Source organism: Anomaloglossus baeobatrachus, chromosome 7 (assembly GCF_048569485.1).
Source record: "Anomaloglossus baeobatrachus isolate aAnoBae1 chromosome 7, aAnoBae1.hap1, whole genome shotgun sequence".
In the NCBI taxonomy this organism is placed as follows: domain Eukaryota; kingdom Metazoa; phylum Chordata; class Amphibia; order Anura; family Aromobatidae; genus Anomaloglossus; species Anomaloglossus baeobatrachus.
Genome location: NC_134359.1, coordinates 17,991,541 through 18,008,893, shown reverse-complemented (window position 1 = coordinate 18,008,893; position 17,353 = coordinate 17,991,541). Strand labels below are relative to the sequence as shown.

The following is a 17,353-nucleotide window of genomic DNA, read 5'->3' as shown; positions in this document are numbered from 1 at the left end:
CTCCGTCTCTTCCTCTCCGTCTCTTCCCATCACTCTCTCTTCCTCTCCGTCTCTTTTCCTCCGTCTCTTTTCCTCCGTCTCTTTTCCTCTGTCTCTTCCCCTCCGTCTCTTCCCCTCTAGCTCTTCCCCTCTAGCTCTTCCTCTCCGTCTCTCTTCCCCTCCGTCTCTCTTCTACCATTTCTCCTTTTTCCCGCGCTGCTCTCTTGAGGCTCCGCCCTGTCTCCGGGTAGCACCGCCCCTTCCCGTGACGTCACGCGCACTGGCGGCGGCGCCTCAGCACAGTCAGTGTCGCGGTTGCTAGGAGAGGAGAGGCCGCTGAGCCCGGGAGCGGCGCGGCCATTGTGGGCCCGGGCGGCGCGGAGCAGGTGAGTGGTGTCCGGTGCTGTGTGTGGAGAGAGCTCCCTGGGTAATAATGGCGGGGGCCTCCCATTACCAGGTGAGGAGGATTGCAGAGCCTCCCCTGGGTGATTATGGCGGCAGGACGGTGAGGGGGGGGGGGTCTCTCCTCGGGCGAGGAGGACAGTGGGGGGGGTGCTGCCCTTCTCGGGTGAGGAGAGGGGGGGGTGCTGCCCTTCTCGGATGAGGGGGGGGGGGGTGCTGCCCTTCTCGGGTGAGGAGGGGGGGGGGTGCTGCCCTTCTCGGGTGAGGGGGGGGTGTGCTGCCCTTCTCGGGTGAGGGGGGGGTGTGCTGCCCTTCTCGGGTGAGGGGGGGGTGGTGCTGCCCTTCTCGGGTGAGGGGAGGGGGGTGCTGCCCTTCTCGGGTGAGGAGGGGGGGGGTGCTGCCCTTCTCGGGTGAGGGGGGGGGGTGCTGCCCTTCTCGGGTGAGGGGGGGGGGGGGTGCTGCCCTTCTCGGGTGAGGGGGGGTGCTGCCCTTCTCGGGTGAGGAGAGGGGGGGGTGCTGCCCTTCTCGGATGAGGGGGGGGGGGGTGCTGCCCTTCTCGGGTGAGGGGGGGGGGGGGGTGCTGCCCTTCTCGGGTGAGGGGGGGTGCTGCCCTTCTCGGGTGAGGGGGGGGGGGGGTGCTGCCCTTCTCGGGTGAGGGGGGGTGCTGCCCTTCTCGGGTGAGGAGGGTGGGGGTGCTGCCCTTCTCGGGTGAGGAGGGTGGGGGTGCTGCCCTTCTCGGGTGAGGGGAGGGGGGTGCTGCCCTTCTCGGGTGAGGGGAGGGGGGTGCTGCCCTTCTCGGGTGAGGAGGGGGGGGGGTGCTGCCCTTCTCGGGTGAGGAGGGGGGGGGGGTGCTGCCCTTCTCGGGTGAGGGGGGGGGGGTGCTGCCCTTCTCGGGTGAGGGGGGGGGGGTGCTGCCCTTCTCGGGTGAGGGGGGGGGGGTGCTGCCCTTCTCGGGTGAGGGGGGGGGGGTTGCTGCCCTTCTCGGGTGAGGGGGGGGGGTGCTGCCCTTCTCGGGTGAGGGGGGGGGGTGCTGCCCTTCTCGGGTGAGGGGGGGGGGGGTGCTGCCCTTCTCGGGTGAGGGGGGGGGGGGTGCTGCCCTTCTCGGGTGAGGGGGGGGGGGGTGCTGCCCTTCTCGGGTGAGGGGGGGGGGGGTGCTGCCCTTCTCGGGTGAGGGGGGGGGGGTGCTGCCCTTCTCGGGTGAGGGGGGGGGGGGTGCTGCCCTTCTCGGGTGAGGGGGGGGGTGCTGCCCCTTCTCGGGGGGGGGGGGTGCTGCCCTTCTCGGGTGAGGGGGGGTGCTGCCCTTCTCGGGTGAGGGGGGGTGCTGCCCTTCTCGGGTGAGGAGGGTGGGGGTGCTGCCCTTCTCGGGTGAGGGGGAGGGGGGGTGCTGCCCTTCTCGGGTGAGGGGAGGGGGGTGCTGCCCTTCTCGGGTGAGGAGAGGGGGGGTGCTGCCCTTCTCGGGTGAGGGGGGGGGGGGGTGCTGCCCTTCTCGGGTGAGGGGAGGGGGGTGGGTGCTGCCCTTCTCGGGTGAGGGGAGGGGGGTGGGTGCTGCCCTTCTCGGGTGAGGAGAGGGGGGGTGCTGCCCTTCTCGGGTGAGGAGAACCGTGGGTTACAGAAACTGAGCTTTGCCCCCTGTTCGCTCCATGTCCTTCTGTATGGCCAGACCCCGCTGTCCCCGTCCGTCCTATGTGTGTGCACAGGACCCCTCTTCATATGTTGGGGGGGTCCCAGTGATCAGTTACTGGTATATTTTATTTTACTCGAGTCTTCCACACTTCTCTCCCTCCCACTTTGTAGAAGAACTACTACTCCCAGCATGTGGGGGGCGGGGGTGGCCTTACAATAGCTGGGATTCTGCTCTGTCAGAACTGTAGACGGGTCTGAAGTCGTCATCGCTGGTGGGGTCCGGCTGCTGAGACCCCCACTGATAAACACTGGAAGGAAAGCGCCAAGGATCCCAGACTTTCTTTGTGCCGGTCTTCAGCTCTCCGCTGAGCTTTGTGCTCCTTTGCTTTAGCAATCAAGGGGAACCTGAGCACCCAAAACTTGAAAAGTTTAACTTTTCTTTTTTTTTTTATAAATAATAATAATTCGGCTTTAGGCTGCTTTCACACCTCCGGTTTTAGCAGAGCTGGCCAATCCGGCTCTAAAACCTACGCAACGGATGCGGCGACAAAACCGCATCCTTTGCATAAGTTTTTGACATGCGGCCCGTCCGGTTGCGTTTTTTCTGCAAAGAGCCTGATTGTGCCACACAGGAAAAAACGGATGTGTGAAAGCAGCTTAAGGCATTACGGTCAGATGATCACAAGATGAGTACACACTGGGGGGACGCTTGTCCCCCGATCATCGCTCGCACCGAGGGATTAACCGGCAGATGCTCATTTGTTGATCATCTTTTCCCCCTCACCTACCCTGTAAACAGACAATAAAGGACGTGGTAGACCAAGTGGCCTATGACTTCCCCCTCCTGATCATTGCTAGGTCAAAATGGTTTTTAAAGGGATTGTCTACCCCTGTTGTTAGGATAAAAATGTTAAAATCGACGGACGGTATATACAGACACACTATATATATATATATATATATATATATATCTATCTATCTCTATCACTATTTTACATCTGCACACCCTTTGCTGAACCCCCTCCTTTACTCCATACTGCTGCCTGTGTTCCCTGCTAATCTTTCTTTCGCTCAGGACTGGGGGTATCACATGACCACTGCAGACGATCAGCAGCCACAAATTGTCTGCAGCGGTCATGTGCTATCTGAGCCAGAAGAGTATTTTTTTTTTTCTTTGATTTGATGCGTAACCCCTTTCAACAAGCGCTGGTCGACTTTGTGGTTGATCTGTGATCGGCAGTGTGTCTGCCCCCTTTAAAGGACCCTCATTCTCCTCTTCCAATTCCGGGCACTCACTTGCCCTGTGATCGGGTGTAGGGGGGAGTTCAGAGGGAGGCCTGTCTAGAGTATGGCGGTTGCATATATCCAGTCCTGTGCCATATTGCAGGCAGCTGTCAGTAGGGCTGTGCTTTGCCCTCTATTCTGAACACCCCAGTTTTACCCATCGCCTAGGCTGGAGGTGTGGGGGTGCACCTGTACATGTGGCACGCTTTGGCTGTCATTCTTTACTTCGGAGCATTTCAGGGCGTAAATCTGGAACATGAACGGTGTGTAATGTCTCAGCCACGCGTCATCGTCATTTTCAGGAAACCTGAGCCTCAGAGTAAACAATCATTATTCCGCAGAACGTATCCTGTGAGCGGTGTCCTGTACTCCGTACACAGCTGCTCTTCTGTTCCCCAGTTTCTAGCTGTGTATGGGGCGTTTGTGACGTTTAGGGAGGTAACTGGAGACCCTGTAAATAGACCGTTGCGGTGATAGAACTGTGTCGCCTTATTCAGGTTCGCTGTGTTTGGCCGGGTCACGTTACACGGTGGCACATGTCTAGGCTTGTTCTGCCCACCTGATACCCAGCGCAAATACAGGACACCAAGCCGGTTATCAGATCGTAGTCAGGAACACGACCGCTGCCAGAGAAACGCAAGATTATCACCGGGGCGGCCCAACAACTCCGTCCAGTCATCACTGCTTCCAGTAAATGGGTTATGAATGGAGTCAAAGAACGTGTAATAACGTGTAATATGTAGTGATCCAACTTCAGCTGCAGCTCGGGAGTATAAAACTGGATGTAACTCAGGATCAGTAATGTATGTACACAGTGACTGCACCAGCAGAATAGTGAGTACAGCTCTGGAGTATAATACAGGAGGTAACTCAGGATCACTAATGTAATATATGTACACAGTGACTGCACCAGCAGAATAGTGAGTACAGCTCTGGAGTATAATACAAGAGGTAACTCAGGATCAGTCATTTTTCACCACTCTATTGCCCTTTTTTTTGGCTGCGGTCAGGTGACTGATGAAAGTGGGTGCCATTCCTTTTGGTCTCTGTGACCTTAAAATATTTGGCTGCACCATATGCATGTACCCTTCGGCCCCTTTCACACATCAGTGTTTTGCCATCAGTCACAATCCGTCGAATTTTGAAAAAAAAAACAAAAACAAAAAACCTGGATCCGTCGACTGATGCCAATGGATCAGTTTTTTTTCTCATCGACTTGTATTAGCGATGGATGGCCTCACGTTTCATCCGTCATTCGACAGATCCGTCGCCGTTCGGTAGAATGGAAGCCTATGGGTGCAGGATCCGTCGTAATCCTTAATGACAGAATCCGGCAACTGATTCCGTGGCTTTTTTTTTTTTTTTTTTTTTTTTTTTTTTACTGAGCATGCTCCAATTTATTTGGTATCAAATTAGCCAGTCCCCAATTAGGAAAGGTGTATAAACCTGCCAGGTAGGGTTTCACTTATCAATGTCCCAGCAAGCCAGCCAGCGTAACAAAATATCAGTTTTCCGCTTTCATCCGAACATGGTTAAAAAACTTCTCGGGGTTTCCTCTCAACTCCATATATAACGTAGAATACACCCCACATGTTATTCTCAGTGCTGTGATTGGCTGGATCCAAAAACGACACCGGCGCAGACGCATGATGTGAGGTCTTTCTTGCTCCTTTTCAAGAACGATCGTTTCCAAACGATTCGCCTTAAAGGGAACCTGTCATCAGAAATTTTGCTTTAAACCTAAAAGTTTCCCCCCTCTGCAGCTCCTGGGCTGCATTCTAGCAGGTTCCTGTACTTTTTGGGGCCCCTTTTAAACCAAATTAAATACTTTTATAAACTTATACCTTTTGCTATGTAAATTTTGTAAATCGTCCATGGGGGCGGGCTCTCTGCTGACCGTTGCTGTTCCTCCAGCACATTGACGCCGCCCCCCAACCCTGAATTTCATATCTCAGGACGCCGCCCGTGGTCCCACGGATGCGCTGTGCGACTGTAGCGGGACTGTGCACTGTGTGCACATGTGACCGCTGGTGACGTTTGGCGCAGGGACGAGGTTATGGGCGGCGCTGTGAGTGTCATCAGCAAGTGCCGCCCAAAACCTCGTGACCGCACTTTCCCCTCTTCCTCCAGTGTTCTGCGCAAGCGCTTGCTGGCCAGATGACCCGACGTCACCTCTTTCCCATCTTGCCCTGCTGCAGGGTAAGATGGGAAGGAGGTGACGTCAGGTCATTTGGCCGGCGAGCGCTTGCGCAGAACGCTGGAGGCAGTGGGGGAAAGCGCGTCCACGAGATTATGGGCGGGCACTTGCGATGCAATCACAGCGCCGCCCATAATCTCGTGCTTGTGACACACGTCACCAGCGATCCTGGTGTGGGCGGCACCTCGGGCGCAGTGGGCGGCGTCCTGATGGATGGAATGGAGCGTGGGGGGACGGCGTCAATGTGCTGGAGGAACAGCAACGGTCACCTGACCAGAGAGCCCGCCCCCATGGCCGATTTACAAAATTTACATAGCAAAAGGTACAAGTTTATAAAGTATTTAATTTGGTTTAAAAGGGGCCACAAAAAGTACAGGAACCTGCTAGAAAGCAGCCCAGGAGCCGCAGAGGGGGAAACTTTTAGGTTTCAAGCTAAATTTCTGATGACCGGTTCCCTTTAAAAGTAAAATCCACATAGATCTTAACAATGTTCGCAATCACACCTTCCATTTTTTGCCACTTGCTCTACAATAGTGATGGGCAGTCCGGCTCTTTTTGGTGATCCGGTTACCATGGCTCCGCTCACCAAAAGGGGCTGGATCTTTCAGATCATTCTCTGCTCCTTATTAAATATGTGTTCACCCCCAGGTGAACACATATTTAAGATTATAGTAAAGCTGACAAAACCCCGCCCAACCACGGCTAAACCCCGCCCACTTACAAGCGACCAATTAGATTGTTGATTAGGCGGAGTTTAGCCACGGGTGGGTGGGGTTTTGGCGGCGAAAATAGCCGTTTAGAGATTTTAGTGGCTCTCACTGGTGAACCGGCTCCTGTCAGTCACTGCAGGGAGCTGGATCTTTGTGTCGGATCGTTCACGACCGACACATCACTACTCTACAACCTGTCAAAGATGGGGTGTATAAACACTGTATATATAGGTTTTCAGTAACCAATAATGTTTGGGAGCCTCCCATTGGGCGTTTTTAAAAAACGAATCCTTTGAAAAACGGAAGAAAAAGATGAAAAAAACTGATGCGATGGAGCAGTTTTTTTTTTGTTGGATCCGTCGAAAAACGGATCCATCGCATCAGTTTTTCCACAATCTACAATGGATCCGTCAAGCCAACAATTGTGACTGATGGCAAAAAACTGATGTGTGTGAAAGGGGCCTTAGGCCTTCAATTTTGAACTGCGTTTTTTATATCCAATCTTTCATTGACTTTTGTTAATTTTTTTTTGCTTACAAATAACATTACACATGGTTGTGATTGGGGCTTTGGGCTCAGACTTTACAACCAAGGTAACTTTGCAGGAGGCGATAGGACTTTGGTAGGTTTTACTTGTGCGTCACCTAAATGTCCTAGATAGAAAACTACATAAGACGTTGTGCATGAGCAGACACAGGATTTCCTCAGTCCTGCTTTGTATTGATTCCCCCATTTCCAAATCATTGCCCAGTTTTGCTCCTCCCTCGTGTGTGTGATTTTCATGGTACTGTGCCTTTAATGAAGAAAAAACAAAAAGCCAGCACTAAATGTGCACTTCAGCACTAAACATTCCAAACTGTACTTATTATAAAAATTTTGAGATTTTTGGCAAAAAATTGCAATTTCTTGAGCTGCCTCGCCACGTCACGGCAAATCTCATTTGGGGCAGTCCTACACTAAAATATTTTTATAAAATGTGCCATACGGCCTCACATATGAATAGTAGAACTGCTCTCAGCAGCACTCACCTGGTCTATTTCAATCCCGTACCCATGACTGAGTCATGGCTGTGGGCGGGACAGGTCCAAGCAAATGCTGCATGAAGTAAATAGCCTGTGGACAAGGCCTGATGACTTAATGTGAACAGTCACCAACCGCCAAAATCTAAACAGATGGAATACATCCCAAATTGGGGTGCACTTTTGCTCCTCCCTCGTGTGTGTGATTTTCATGGTACTGTGCCTTTAATGACCAGTACTCTCTCTTTTCATTCTCATTTTCGCTTTCCTGGTGACACATCGCACAGATTCCTGCGTCTGTATCTCGGCTGCCGGATGTGTGCGGGGGCAGGGAGGGCTCTTATAACTCGGAGTACAGTGCAGGAACCTAAAATGATCGGAATCCACCACTAATTTGTTGGGTACCCCCGCCCACCCTCCTCCATCCTTTATAAACCTATGTTCTGCTGCGGGTGATCCGGGTTCTGGGGGTTAAGGTGCTGGAATTGCCGTGAGATCGCGTCAGCTGGATGTGAGCGCGATCTGCTGAGTCAGAGGCTGAGCAGCATTTAGTGCAGCGTCTGCTGATTCATTTATTCCCTTCACCTCCCATTTCTTTGCTAAAAAAAAAATCCTATTAGGAGGAGGCGGCGTTCCCCTGCCTCAAGTGGACGACACATTAAATTACTTTAAAGGGCTTTATATTCCAAACTTATAATGGCCATTCACAACATAAATGTCTGATCACTGAGTTCTGTTGATGGGACCGCCAACCAGTCATGACAATAGGGGTCTTTAGCATGTGTGAACTCTGCACCTTTTGCTGTCTATGGAAGTGGTGGTCACTACCGCTACATTCAATCCGGCTGTGAAAACTATGCAATGGATGCGGCGAAAACACCGCATCCTTTGCATAGGTTTTTACATGCGGCCTGTCCGTTTTTTTCCGGTTGCGGCATGCTACTGAGCATGCGCAGTGGAAAAAACCGCATGCGGCGAGCGGATGCGGTTTTTTCCGCATCGCGCCGCATCCGGCCTCCATAGGTATGCATTGAAAAATGCGCCGCAGCGGCCGGATGCGGCGCGATGCGGTGTTTTTTGCCGGAGCAAAAAACGTTGCAGGGAACGTTCGATCCGGCCGCGGCATCGGCTAAATCTGCCGCATGCGGCAAAAACCGGACCGAACGCAAGCCCCTGCGGCACAATACGGCACTAATGTAAGTCTATGCAAAAAACCCCGCAACCGGCGTTACAAAAGCCGGTTGCGGTTTTTCTGCATAACGCCGTATTGTGCCGCAGAGCAAAAATCCGGATGTGTGAAAGTAGCCTAACGGGATCGCTACTGCGTCACCAAACGGTGACTCAGCTGCGATCTCGCTAGCGATCTCGTTATGTGTGACGGTACCTTAAGGAAGACCCTTATTGCTTATCTGTAATAACTACTAATAATGCGTGATCCAACATTTCCAGTAGATTCTATTGATATGGCTTAAATGGTTCCAAATACTGTGAGCTTGTCTCCCCCATCATCTAATGATCCGCACAAGACCCATTACTGATAGCGGTATATTCACGCTTTTCAGTTATATAGCAGCAGTTTTGCAGCCATTTCTCATCCTGGGGATCATTTTTTTTTTTCTGAATACCTTTGTAAACCTTGCACTTTATACAGCTGCACATATTAAGTGTCTCATTTCCCCACTTTCTACTATTTTCGGAATGAAGGTGATTTGTGTTAGTGCAGCGTTTGACCCCCGAGTTAACATATATCAGGCGTTTAATCTGCCATGTAGAAATCCACCCTCATTAATATGTCAGGAGCGCAGGGGAGACTTAATTAGTGTTACACTGAGCTTCGGCTTTGTGTAAGTCTCACCAATTGTTACGCTAATTGTCCTCCGCTCTGGTTTCCTCGCTACTTCACTACATATCAGATGTACTATAATGACCAAGCCCGACATCACAGCGGCAGCTGGTGGGCATCTGAGCACATGTATCTGTGTCTATAGGAGGGTCTTACACCCATAGGCAGTTGCCATAAATTAACATTTGTCTCTGTCAATCATTACCACTTGTCTCTGAGCTGGTGGGTTTAGACTGGCTGCTGTGATGTCTCCCATACACAGCACACACAAACATGAGGGATTCCTGCTCTCCTGCCTCTATGTAGCACATGTTCAGAAGCAACAGCATGGATGTTGTACAGCAGTGCTGAGCAGTGTAACTGAGAATACAGCTCTTATGTGAAGTAAGCAATTATTATAAAGCCGCAGCATGGAGGATATTATACAGCAGTGCTGAGCAGTGTAGCTGTGAATACAGCTCTTGGGTGAAGTAAACAATTACTATAAAGCCGTAGCATGGAGGATGTTATACAGCAGTGCTGAGCAGTGTAACTGAGAATACAGCTCTTATGTGAAGTAACCAATTATTATAAAGCCGCAGCATGGAGGATGTTATACAGCAGTGCTGAGCCGTGTAGCTATGAAAACAGCTCTTGTGTAAAGTAAGCAATTACTATAAAGCCGTAGCATGGAGAATATTATACAGCAGTGCTGAGCAGTGTAGCTGTGAATACGGCTCTTGGGTGAAGTAAGCAATTACTATAAAGCTGCAGCATGGAGAATATTATACAGCAGTGCTGAGCAGTGTAGCTGTGAATACGGCTCTTGGGTGAAGTAAGCAATTACTATAAAGCTGTAGCATGGAGAATATTATACAGCAGTGCTGAGCAGTGTAGCTGTGAATACGGCTCTTGGGTGAAGTAAGCAATTACTATAAAGCTGCAGCATGGAGAATATTATACAGCAGTGCTGAGCAGTGTAGCTGTGAATACGGCTCTTGGGTGAAGTAAGCAATTACTATAAAGCTGCAGCATGGAGAATATTATACAGCAGTGCTGAGCCGTGTAGCTGTGAATACAGCTCTTGGGTGAAGTAAGCAATTACTATAAAGCCGCAGCATTGTAGCTGTAAATCCAGCACTGGGACGAGATAAAACACGTACTGGAAAGCAGGGGTTCAGGTGTGCCCAGGGCAGGTACAATCTGTGAATGGGCTGCAGCGCTAAACCTTTCGTCTCCCAGCCATCGATATCTTAGCAGTATGCCATTACTTTATGAGCTAGGAATGGTAAGCGTACGGTGTTGTAGCTTTACCCTTCTCTCTGTTTGACTTTTGCAGATGAAAGCGCAGAACAATGAAGCACTAAGTGCGTCTATCACACTGGACTGACACCTGGGAAATGGCCATTCATGGCCTCAGTCGACGCACTGGTGTATATTGCTGAGCCTCAAGGTGAAGGTCATCATAAGCCGACTACTTCTCATCCAGACCGATGTAAAGACCCCAAATGTGACGTCCCTGCCTCAAAGCGGTCGCCCCTCTGGAACCAGAAGAGGGACCATGCCCGTTTGGCTGATGATCGCCGATCTGCTCATTACATGTTCCCGCGACCTTCCTGTCTGTTCTCGGAGCCCGGCAGGACCACTCCAGCTTTAGCACCGTCTCCTCCCTCTTCTGGGCACCGTTCATTACATGACAGCCTCGAGAGAACGTTAGTTTTCCGTAGAACTTCTGAAAAATCAAATCCAAAGTCAGAAAGTCATAGAAATATCTCCATCCGCTACAGGTATCCACCCATCAGGCCTTTCCTGAAGTCTGCCAAAACTGAAAGTGCCATGACGTCACTAATGGTAGATCAGTTTTTCTTGCCATGCGCGGCTGGTGAGCTCCCTGATGTTGGCATTCGAAGACCTTCCAGTGTGGCCGCCAAGCTGACTTCCGATCCTCCCCGGCCGCCATTAGTTGCCAATGCTTTCCTGCGGCCAAACAGTGCTAAAGTGCCTTTACATCCACACGTGGACAAGAAGAAGGTGCCAAGCTCCACTCAGGTTGGAGCAAAGTCTGCTTCATGGGCTTCCGGTGAGAAACCAGACTTCGGCCAACCTGATGGGACGGTTCCTTCACTGAATCACACTGGCATCCGCTCAGGGACTGTGCCCGGCAAAGCAACTTCATCCAACATCATGGAGGATTTGGCCAAAGTTGAGGGAACAACCTGGCATATACTTGAAAATACTAAAGTTGGCCGCTCTCCCAATAGAGGAGTCCAGCTTACAGAGGCTGTGCGGCGATTGACGGGAGGTCATCTGCTCGGTGGCCGTGAAGCACAACTTGAAATCTCTAATAAAACGGTCTGCCAAAATGACGATATGAGTGTCAGCAGTGCGACAGCACAGTCCTCCTACCATCCGGGTCACTGTGCACCTAGCACCCTGGCAGCAGAGGGTCCATGCCTTAACGGTGACATCAGTATTTCCAAGGGTTACCATGCCAATATCTGCACCCAGCAAAGCAGTGCCGGCCTTGATGCCATGGGGGGTGACTCGTGCCGTATTGGTAGCGCTGCTCATCTTCCAGCCTTGAAATGTGAACCATCACCCCCAGCGACCGGCGAGCCGTCTCATCGAGGAAACATAACTGTGATGGCCTCTCAGATCTCAACCATGCATCTCAATAGACCTTGTGAAGCTTTAGGAAGTAACAAAGAGTAAGTCATGTTTCTTCACAGGCTCAAAGTCTTGGGCATATTTCATCAGGGTGGCACTGAGATGCCATGTAAAAATGTGGAGCTCTCTGGGTGTGGCCGGGGTTCCCAAGATTCTGTAGTACTTGGCTTAGGTCTGCCTAACTGGGCCTAGGGTCAGGGGAAGGGCCAAGCTGAACCCTAAGGCTCTGTGCCCACGGGACTCTGTGCCCACGGGACTCTGTGCCCACGGGACTCTGTGCCCACGGGACTCTGTGCCCACGGGACTCTGTGCCCACGGGACTCTGTGCCCACGGGACTCTGTGCCCACGGGACTCTGTGCCCACGGGACTCTGTGCCCACGGGACTCTGTGCCCACGGGACTCTGTGCCCACGGGACTCTGTGCCCACGGGACTCTGTGCCCACGGGACTCTGTGCCCACGGGACTCTGTGCCCACGGGACTCTGTGCCCACGGGACTCTGTGCCCACGGATTTTGTCGCAGAAAACCTGCAGATTTATCTGGATTTTCTAGATAAATCCGCAGGTTCTATCAAGTACAGAGACTCCCCATGTTATCCTATGGCATTTGGGGAGTGCTGGATCAATGGTTCGGTATGAGCGGGTGCGGAATATGCTCCGGAGGATGTCCCACCGCCGCACGTAACTGCATGTCAATTATTCATGCGGAAATATCTGCGGAATTCCTGCTCCTCCACTATGGAGATACAGGGCGGGAATTCCGCAGATATTTCCGCACTTATCCTGCAGGCTTACCGCAACAAAAATGCTCGCAACCCACAGGAATGGATAGCAGCGTATTCCGGGGAGCAGCTGCTGGTAACATGCAGAAATATTCGCTGGTACATTGTCCCGTGGGCACATAGCCTTAGAGTTCACATAAAGAGCTATTTGTTAAGAGTGAAGGCCAGACCCCTAAACTAATTTCATTTACTAAAAAAATGGACCCCATAATGTAATTTGGACATTAGACCATGCCCCTATATTTAATCTGCAGACTAGGCACCTACAGATAATTTTAGGAGCTCTAAACTAATTTTGGCCCCTACCCCAAAAAAAAAAAAAAAAATTAATTTTAATTTTTTGTAATTTTACGTTGTACTATGGTTCACTTTGACCTATCGAGAAGGTTTCATCTGCACTTGCTTTGGAGTGGTGGAATTGCCATGCCTTGTCCCTAATGTTTTCTCCATCGTAGTATTACTGTGCCAAACACCGATATTGATGATGATGATGCTGAGGAGGAGCTGCCTGAAGGCTTGGATGACAGCGAGGAGGACGAGGAAGGTTTGTGTCTGCAGATTTCACTTTCAGCCCCATAACTGACCCTGTGAACGTTCCAGGACGGACACTTTTTGGGCGATCTTTCATACTTTACTGTTATGTATTCTGTCTTCTATTGCAGATCCCAGCATTGTGGAAGCGCCTTCTACATCATGTGCAGAAGATTCCAGGTATGTGGATTGTAACCCTAATTGCTTTCTCTTCTCTCTAAGGCTATGTGCGCACGTTGCGTAACTGCATGCATCCTGCGTCCCCAGCACAATCTATGCAGATTGTGCAGGAGCCGTGCGCACGTGGCGTCTTAGAGCGCAGCGTTTTGGCTGCTGCCCGAAGCGTGCGTTCTAAGAAGTGACATGTCACTTCTTTCCTGCGCTTTGCCTGCGTCCCCCGCTCTGTCTATGGGAGGGGCTGCAGTCAGAGCGCATGGAATCTGCTTTTTTTTTTTTTTCCATTACGGACTGTTTCTGCAGCGATTTGAAGCGCACGTGTGCTGTTTAAATCGCTGCAGAAATTTCTGCAGGACCAGTACGCAACGTGCGCACATAGCCTTAAAGGGTTTTTCTTGAATTGATGACATTGAGACCCATGTGATAGTCATCATGCACCCATCTTTGTCACTAGAATAGGACGCGCGCACAATTCCTGATAACCGGCAGGGACCAGTTGACAGGATCTGCGTCGCTCAGCTCCCTATGAAGGGACCAGAATATTTTAGCTTGGACACTTGTAGACATGGAGCGACCATATGGACACGCAATAATAGACATCCGCCCATTAGAGTATGATGTTTGTTTTGTGGCTCGTTGGCTGTGTACTGGGTGGACGTCATCCACACTGTGACTTGTCCTCACACATTGTGTAGACTATAAACCTGTGAAGTGTCAGGCTCACTTGCAGATTTTCTCATTGAGTTCAATTGGGAAATTAAAACCTACAAACCCTGATTGTTGCAGATTTTTGCTGTGGATTGACCACAAGTCCTGAGATGTCGGGGAAGGTCAGCATATGGGGGTTTTTATTATTTTTTCAATCGTGCTTCTTTTGTGCAAAGCAATCGGCTGCAAAATGTGCACTGTTTAGAGAATGTTCCCTGCTGCTTTTTTTTGTGGCATGGTTCTGCAGGAATTTTGCTAGACGTGAACACAGCTCCAATGTTTATACTTTTTCAGTTCACTTTCTCCTGATATCTTTTGGCAGGAAAACCACGTCTTCTATGAATTAATATGCAGATGTTCATTTCTAGGCATTGTAATTCCATCGTGGAACCGGGGACCTCCAATGTGCAACCCGCCCTCACGCCAAGCCTGTTCCCCAACACACCGCCAACTATTTATTTTGCCACCCAGGATGAAAAAGGTATGATACATACAGCTGTCCGGCTAGAGAGTTAAAATCTAGGCTACACGGGGGGCATCTCTGGGTCATCGGGTGTCTATAGGGTTTGTAGTGCGACCTGTGACTGTACGATCCAAACCTACGAGATTTCTGGTCACAAGTCGCACCTAACTTTAATCCCATGGCCTTTACTGAAGGGGGTACTTTACCTTTTGTTTCTGCAGCTAAATTGCAGTGCTAAAATAATTGCATGGCTGCAAGTTGTGGCTAAGTTGCACCAATGTTTGTGGTCGCACGAGGTTCTTGTCATTTGTAGCTGTAGTCTAAACGCAGTCACAGATATAAAATCGCATCAAACAAGAAAAAAAGATTTTGGGTACTCAACGTAAAATCTTTCTCGGAGCCTTCATTGGGGGACACAGGAAACCATGATTTTTGCTGTGTCCCCCAATGAAGCGATAGAGAAAGCTCCACAGTAATCTTCACAAAAAGTTTCTGCTTGTAATCCCCAACCCTACAGCTCCTCTGTGCACCCATGATATAGACCATACACTACCCCTGCCCAGTCTTCTCCGTTCTCTATATCCCCTCCTTTTCCATGTGAAGTAATCATAGATATGTTAGAGATCACAAGTATGTAAACCTCTGGGAGACTTTATCCTGCGGAGGTTCTCACTTCTGTATCCCGTTGTGTTTCTAGTGGAGCTGTTGCCTTGGGCTCAACGAAAACTGATGAAGTGGAAAATGAGCACAGTGACCCCAAACGTAGTCAAGCAGACTGTTGCGAGGTCTCATTTCCGGATCACCAAAAGTGAGTAACCCTGTAACCTGCCCGACATGGCGAGCGCAAGGAAAGAAATAAAAGGCTAATTATGTTGAGTAAAAAAAAATAGTTTATGGAATTGTACATTTTTTTTTTTCTTTTTTACTTTTAATTTCTGCATAAGAGAAAAAAATACCTACCTTAGGTGATCTTTTTTTTGTTAGCAAAGTCAATGGTGTTTATTCCCTTCATGGCATGGCCATTTTCAGTTTTTGTGCTTTCGTTTTTTGCTCTCCATCTTCCAAGAGGCAGCATAATTCCCCCCCCCCCCACACACACATTTCCCCCGCCTTGTCAATAAGGTAGTGCGATGGCTTGTTATTTTGCAGAGCGAGTTGTACTTTTGAAAGATAACATCCAAAGTCTTTTTTTATAACCACCTTCTTCTGAGATCCGTAATTGCGACCTGGGGCTGTGAGATGGCGGTTTGTTGTGGTGTTTTTTTTTTGTTTGTTTTTTGCACCCTGAGCTAATGTTTTTGCAGTTACCTTTTTGGGGTAGATGCAATGCTTTGATTACCTCTTGATGCATTTTATTGTAATGTTTGGCAGCAGCCCAAAAAATTCTGTCTTGGTAATTTTTTTTCCCATTATGCTGTTTACTGATTGGATTAATTTATTGTATATTTTGACAGATCGGACATTTCTGAATGCAGCTATACAAAATGTGTGTTTATTGTTATTTTGAATGGGGCAAAAGGGGGGGGATGATATGCATATTTTTTTATGTATTTTTAAAACATTGTATTCCAACCCCCCCCACTTTTTGTTGTATTTACTGAAGCCGTCGTCTTATTGCTTGTGCTGTACAGAGCAGTGTCTGTATTGGTCTGTACAGCAGAAATCACGATCTCCTATGCATGTCACTCGCGGATGGTGTTCACTGCAGGACTGTGATGGCAGACACAGGGGTCATCAGCTGACTCCCGGCTGTCATGGCAATCCATTGGCACCCTGCGATAACATGATGGGAGTGGGAAGTGGCGCGCTCTCACCTTGCCTGTGTTAAATACCGATGTCAGACATTGACAGCGATATTTAACTAGTTAACAGCCACAGACAGCTCTCTGTTCCACCTGTGGCTGTTAGAGGCTTCTGACTCCTGATCAGATCAGCTGATATATGCAGGGAAAGATGAAGGCTTAAGGCCCCGTCACACTAAGCAACATCGCTAGCAACATCGCTGGTAACGAACAACTTTTGTGACGTTGCTAGCGATGTTGCTGTGTGTGACATCCAGCAACAACCTGGCCCCTGCTGTGAGGTCGTTGGTTGTTGCTGAATGTCCTGGGCCATTTTTTAGTTGTTGCTCTCCCGCTGTGAAGCACAGATCGCTGTGTGTGACAGCGAGACAGCAACAACTAATGTGCAGTGAGCAGGGAGCCAGCTTCTGCTGAGGCTGGTAACTAATGTAAACATCGGGTAACCAAGAAGCCCTGTCCTTGGTTACCCGATATTTACCTTTGATACCAGCCTCCTCCGCTCTCACTGCCTGTGCTGCCGGCTCCTGCTCTGTGCACATGTAGCTGCAGCACACATCAGGTAATTAACCCGATGTGTGCTGTAACTAGGAGAGCAAGGAGCCAGCACTAAGCAGAGTGCGCTGCTCCCTGCTCTGTGCACATTTAGCTGCAGCACACATCGGGTTAATTAACCTGATGTGTGCTGTAACTAGGAGAGCAAGGAGCCAGCGCTCAGTGTGCGCTGCTCCCTGCTCTGTGCACATTTAGCTGCAGCACACATCGGGTTAATTAACCTGATGTGTGCTGTAACTAGGAGACTGGGGGCTGGTCACTGGTTGCTGGTGAGCTCACCAGCAACTCGTGTAGCCACGCTCCAGCGATCCCTGCCAGGTCAGGTTGCTGGTGGGATCGCTGGAGCGTCGCAGTGTGACAGCTCACCAGCAACCTCCTAGCAACTTACCAGCGATCCCTATCGTTGTTGGGATCGCTGGTAAGTTGCTTAGTGTGACTGGACCTTTAGAGAGTGAGCCCACATCAAATGGAGGGGCAAGACCTCTGACGTAAATATCCGTCATATGTTGTGAGGGGGTTAAGCTGATTAGGTGGGTTCTAGTGATCAGCTGTAACCTTTTGAGGGGGACATTAGGAGAAAGCATTAATGGGATTTCTTTGTCGCTCCATTGGGAGACCCAGACAATTGGGTGTATA

At 50.2% G+C, this 17,353-nt stretch overlaps 1 protein-coding gene across 2 annotated transcripts in view; it reads left to right on the top strand.

The window, feature by feature from the left end:
- Positions 1-256: 256 nt before the first annotated feature.
- TTLL4 (tubulin tyrosine ligase like 4) overlaps positions 257-17,353 on the top strand; it is a 100,876-nt gene continuing 83,779 nt past the window's right edge. For both annotated transcript variants that reach the window (XM_075317092.1, XM_075317091.1), the window contains exons 1-6: positions 257-365; positions 10,376-11,744; positions 12,940-13,028; positions 13,147-13,195; positions 14,269-14,381; positions 15,061-15,171. In XM_075317092.1, coding sequence (XP_075173207.1) covers positions 10,447-11,744; positions 12,940-13,028; positions 13,147-13,195; positions 14,269-14,381; positions 15,061-15,171 — 1,660 coding nt within the window. In that variant the 5' untranslated portion in view covers positions 257-365; positions 10,376-10,446. The remainder of the gene's footprint in view (positions 366-10,375; positions 11,745-12,939; positions 13,029-13,146; positions 13,196-14,268; positions 14,382-15,060; positions 15,172-17,353) is intronic.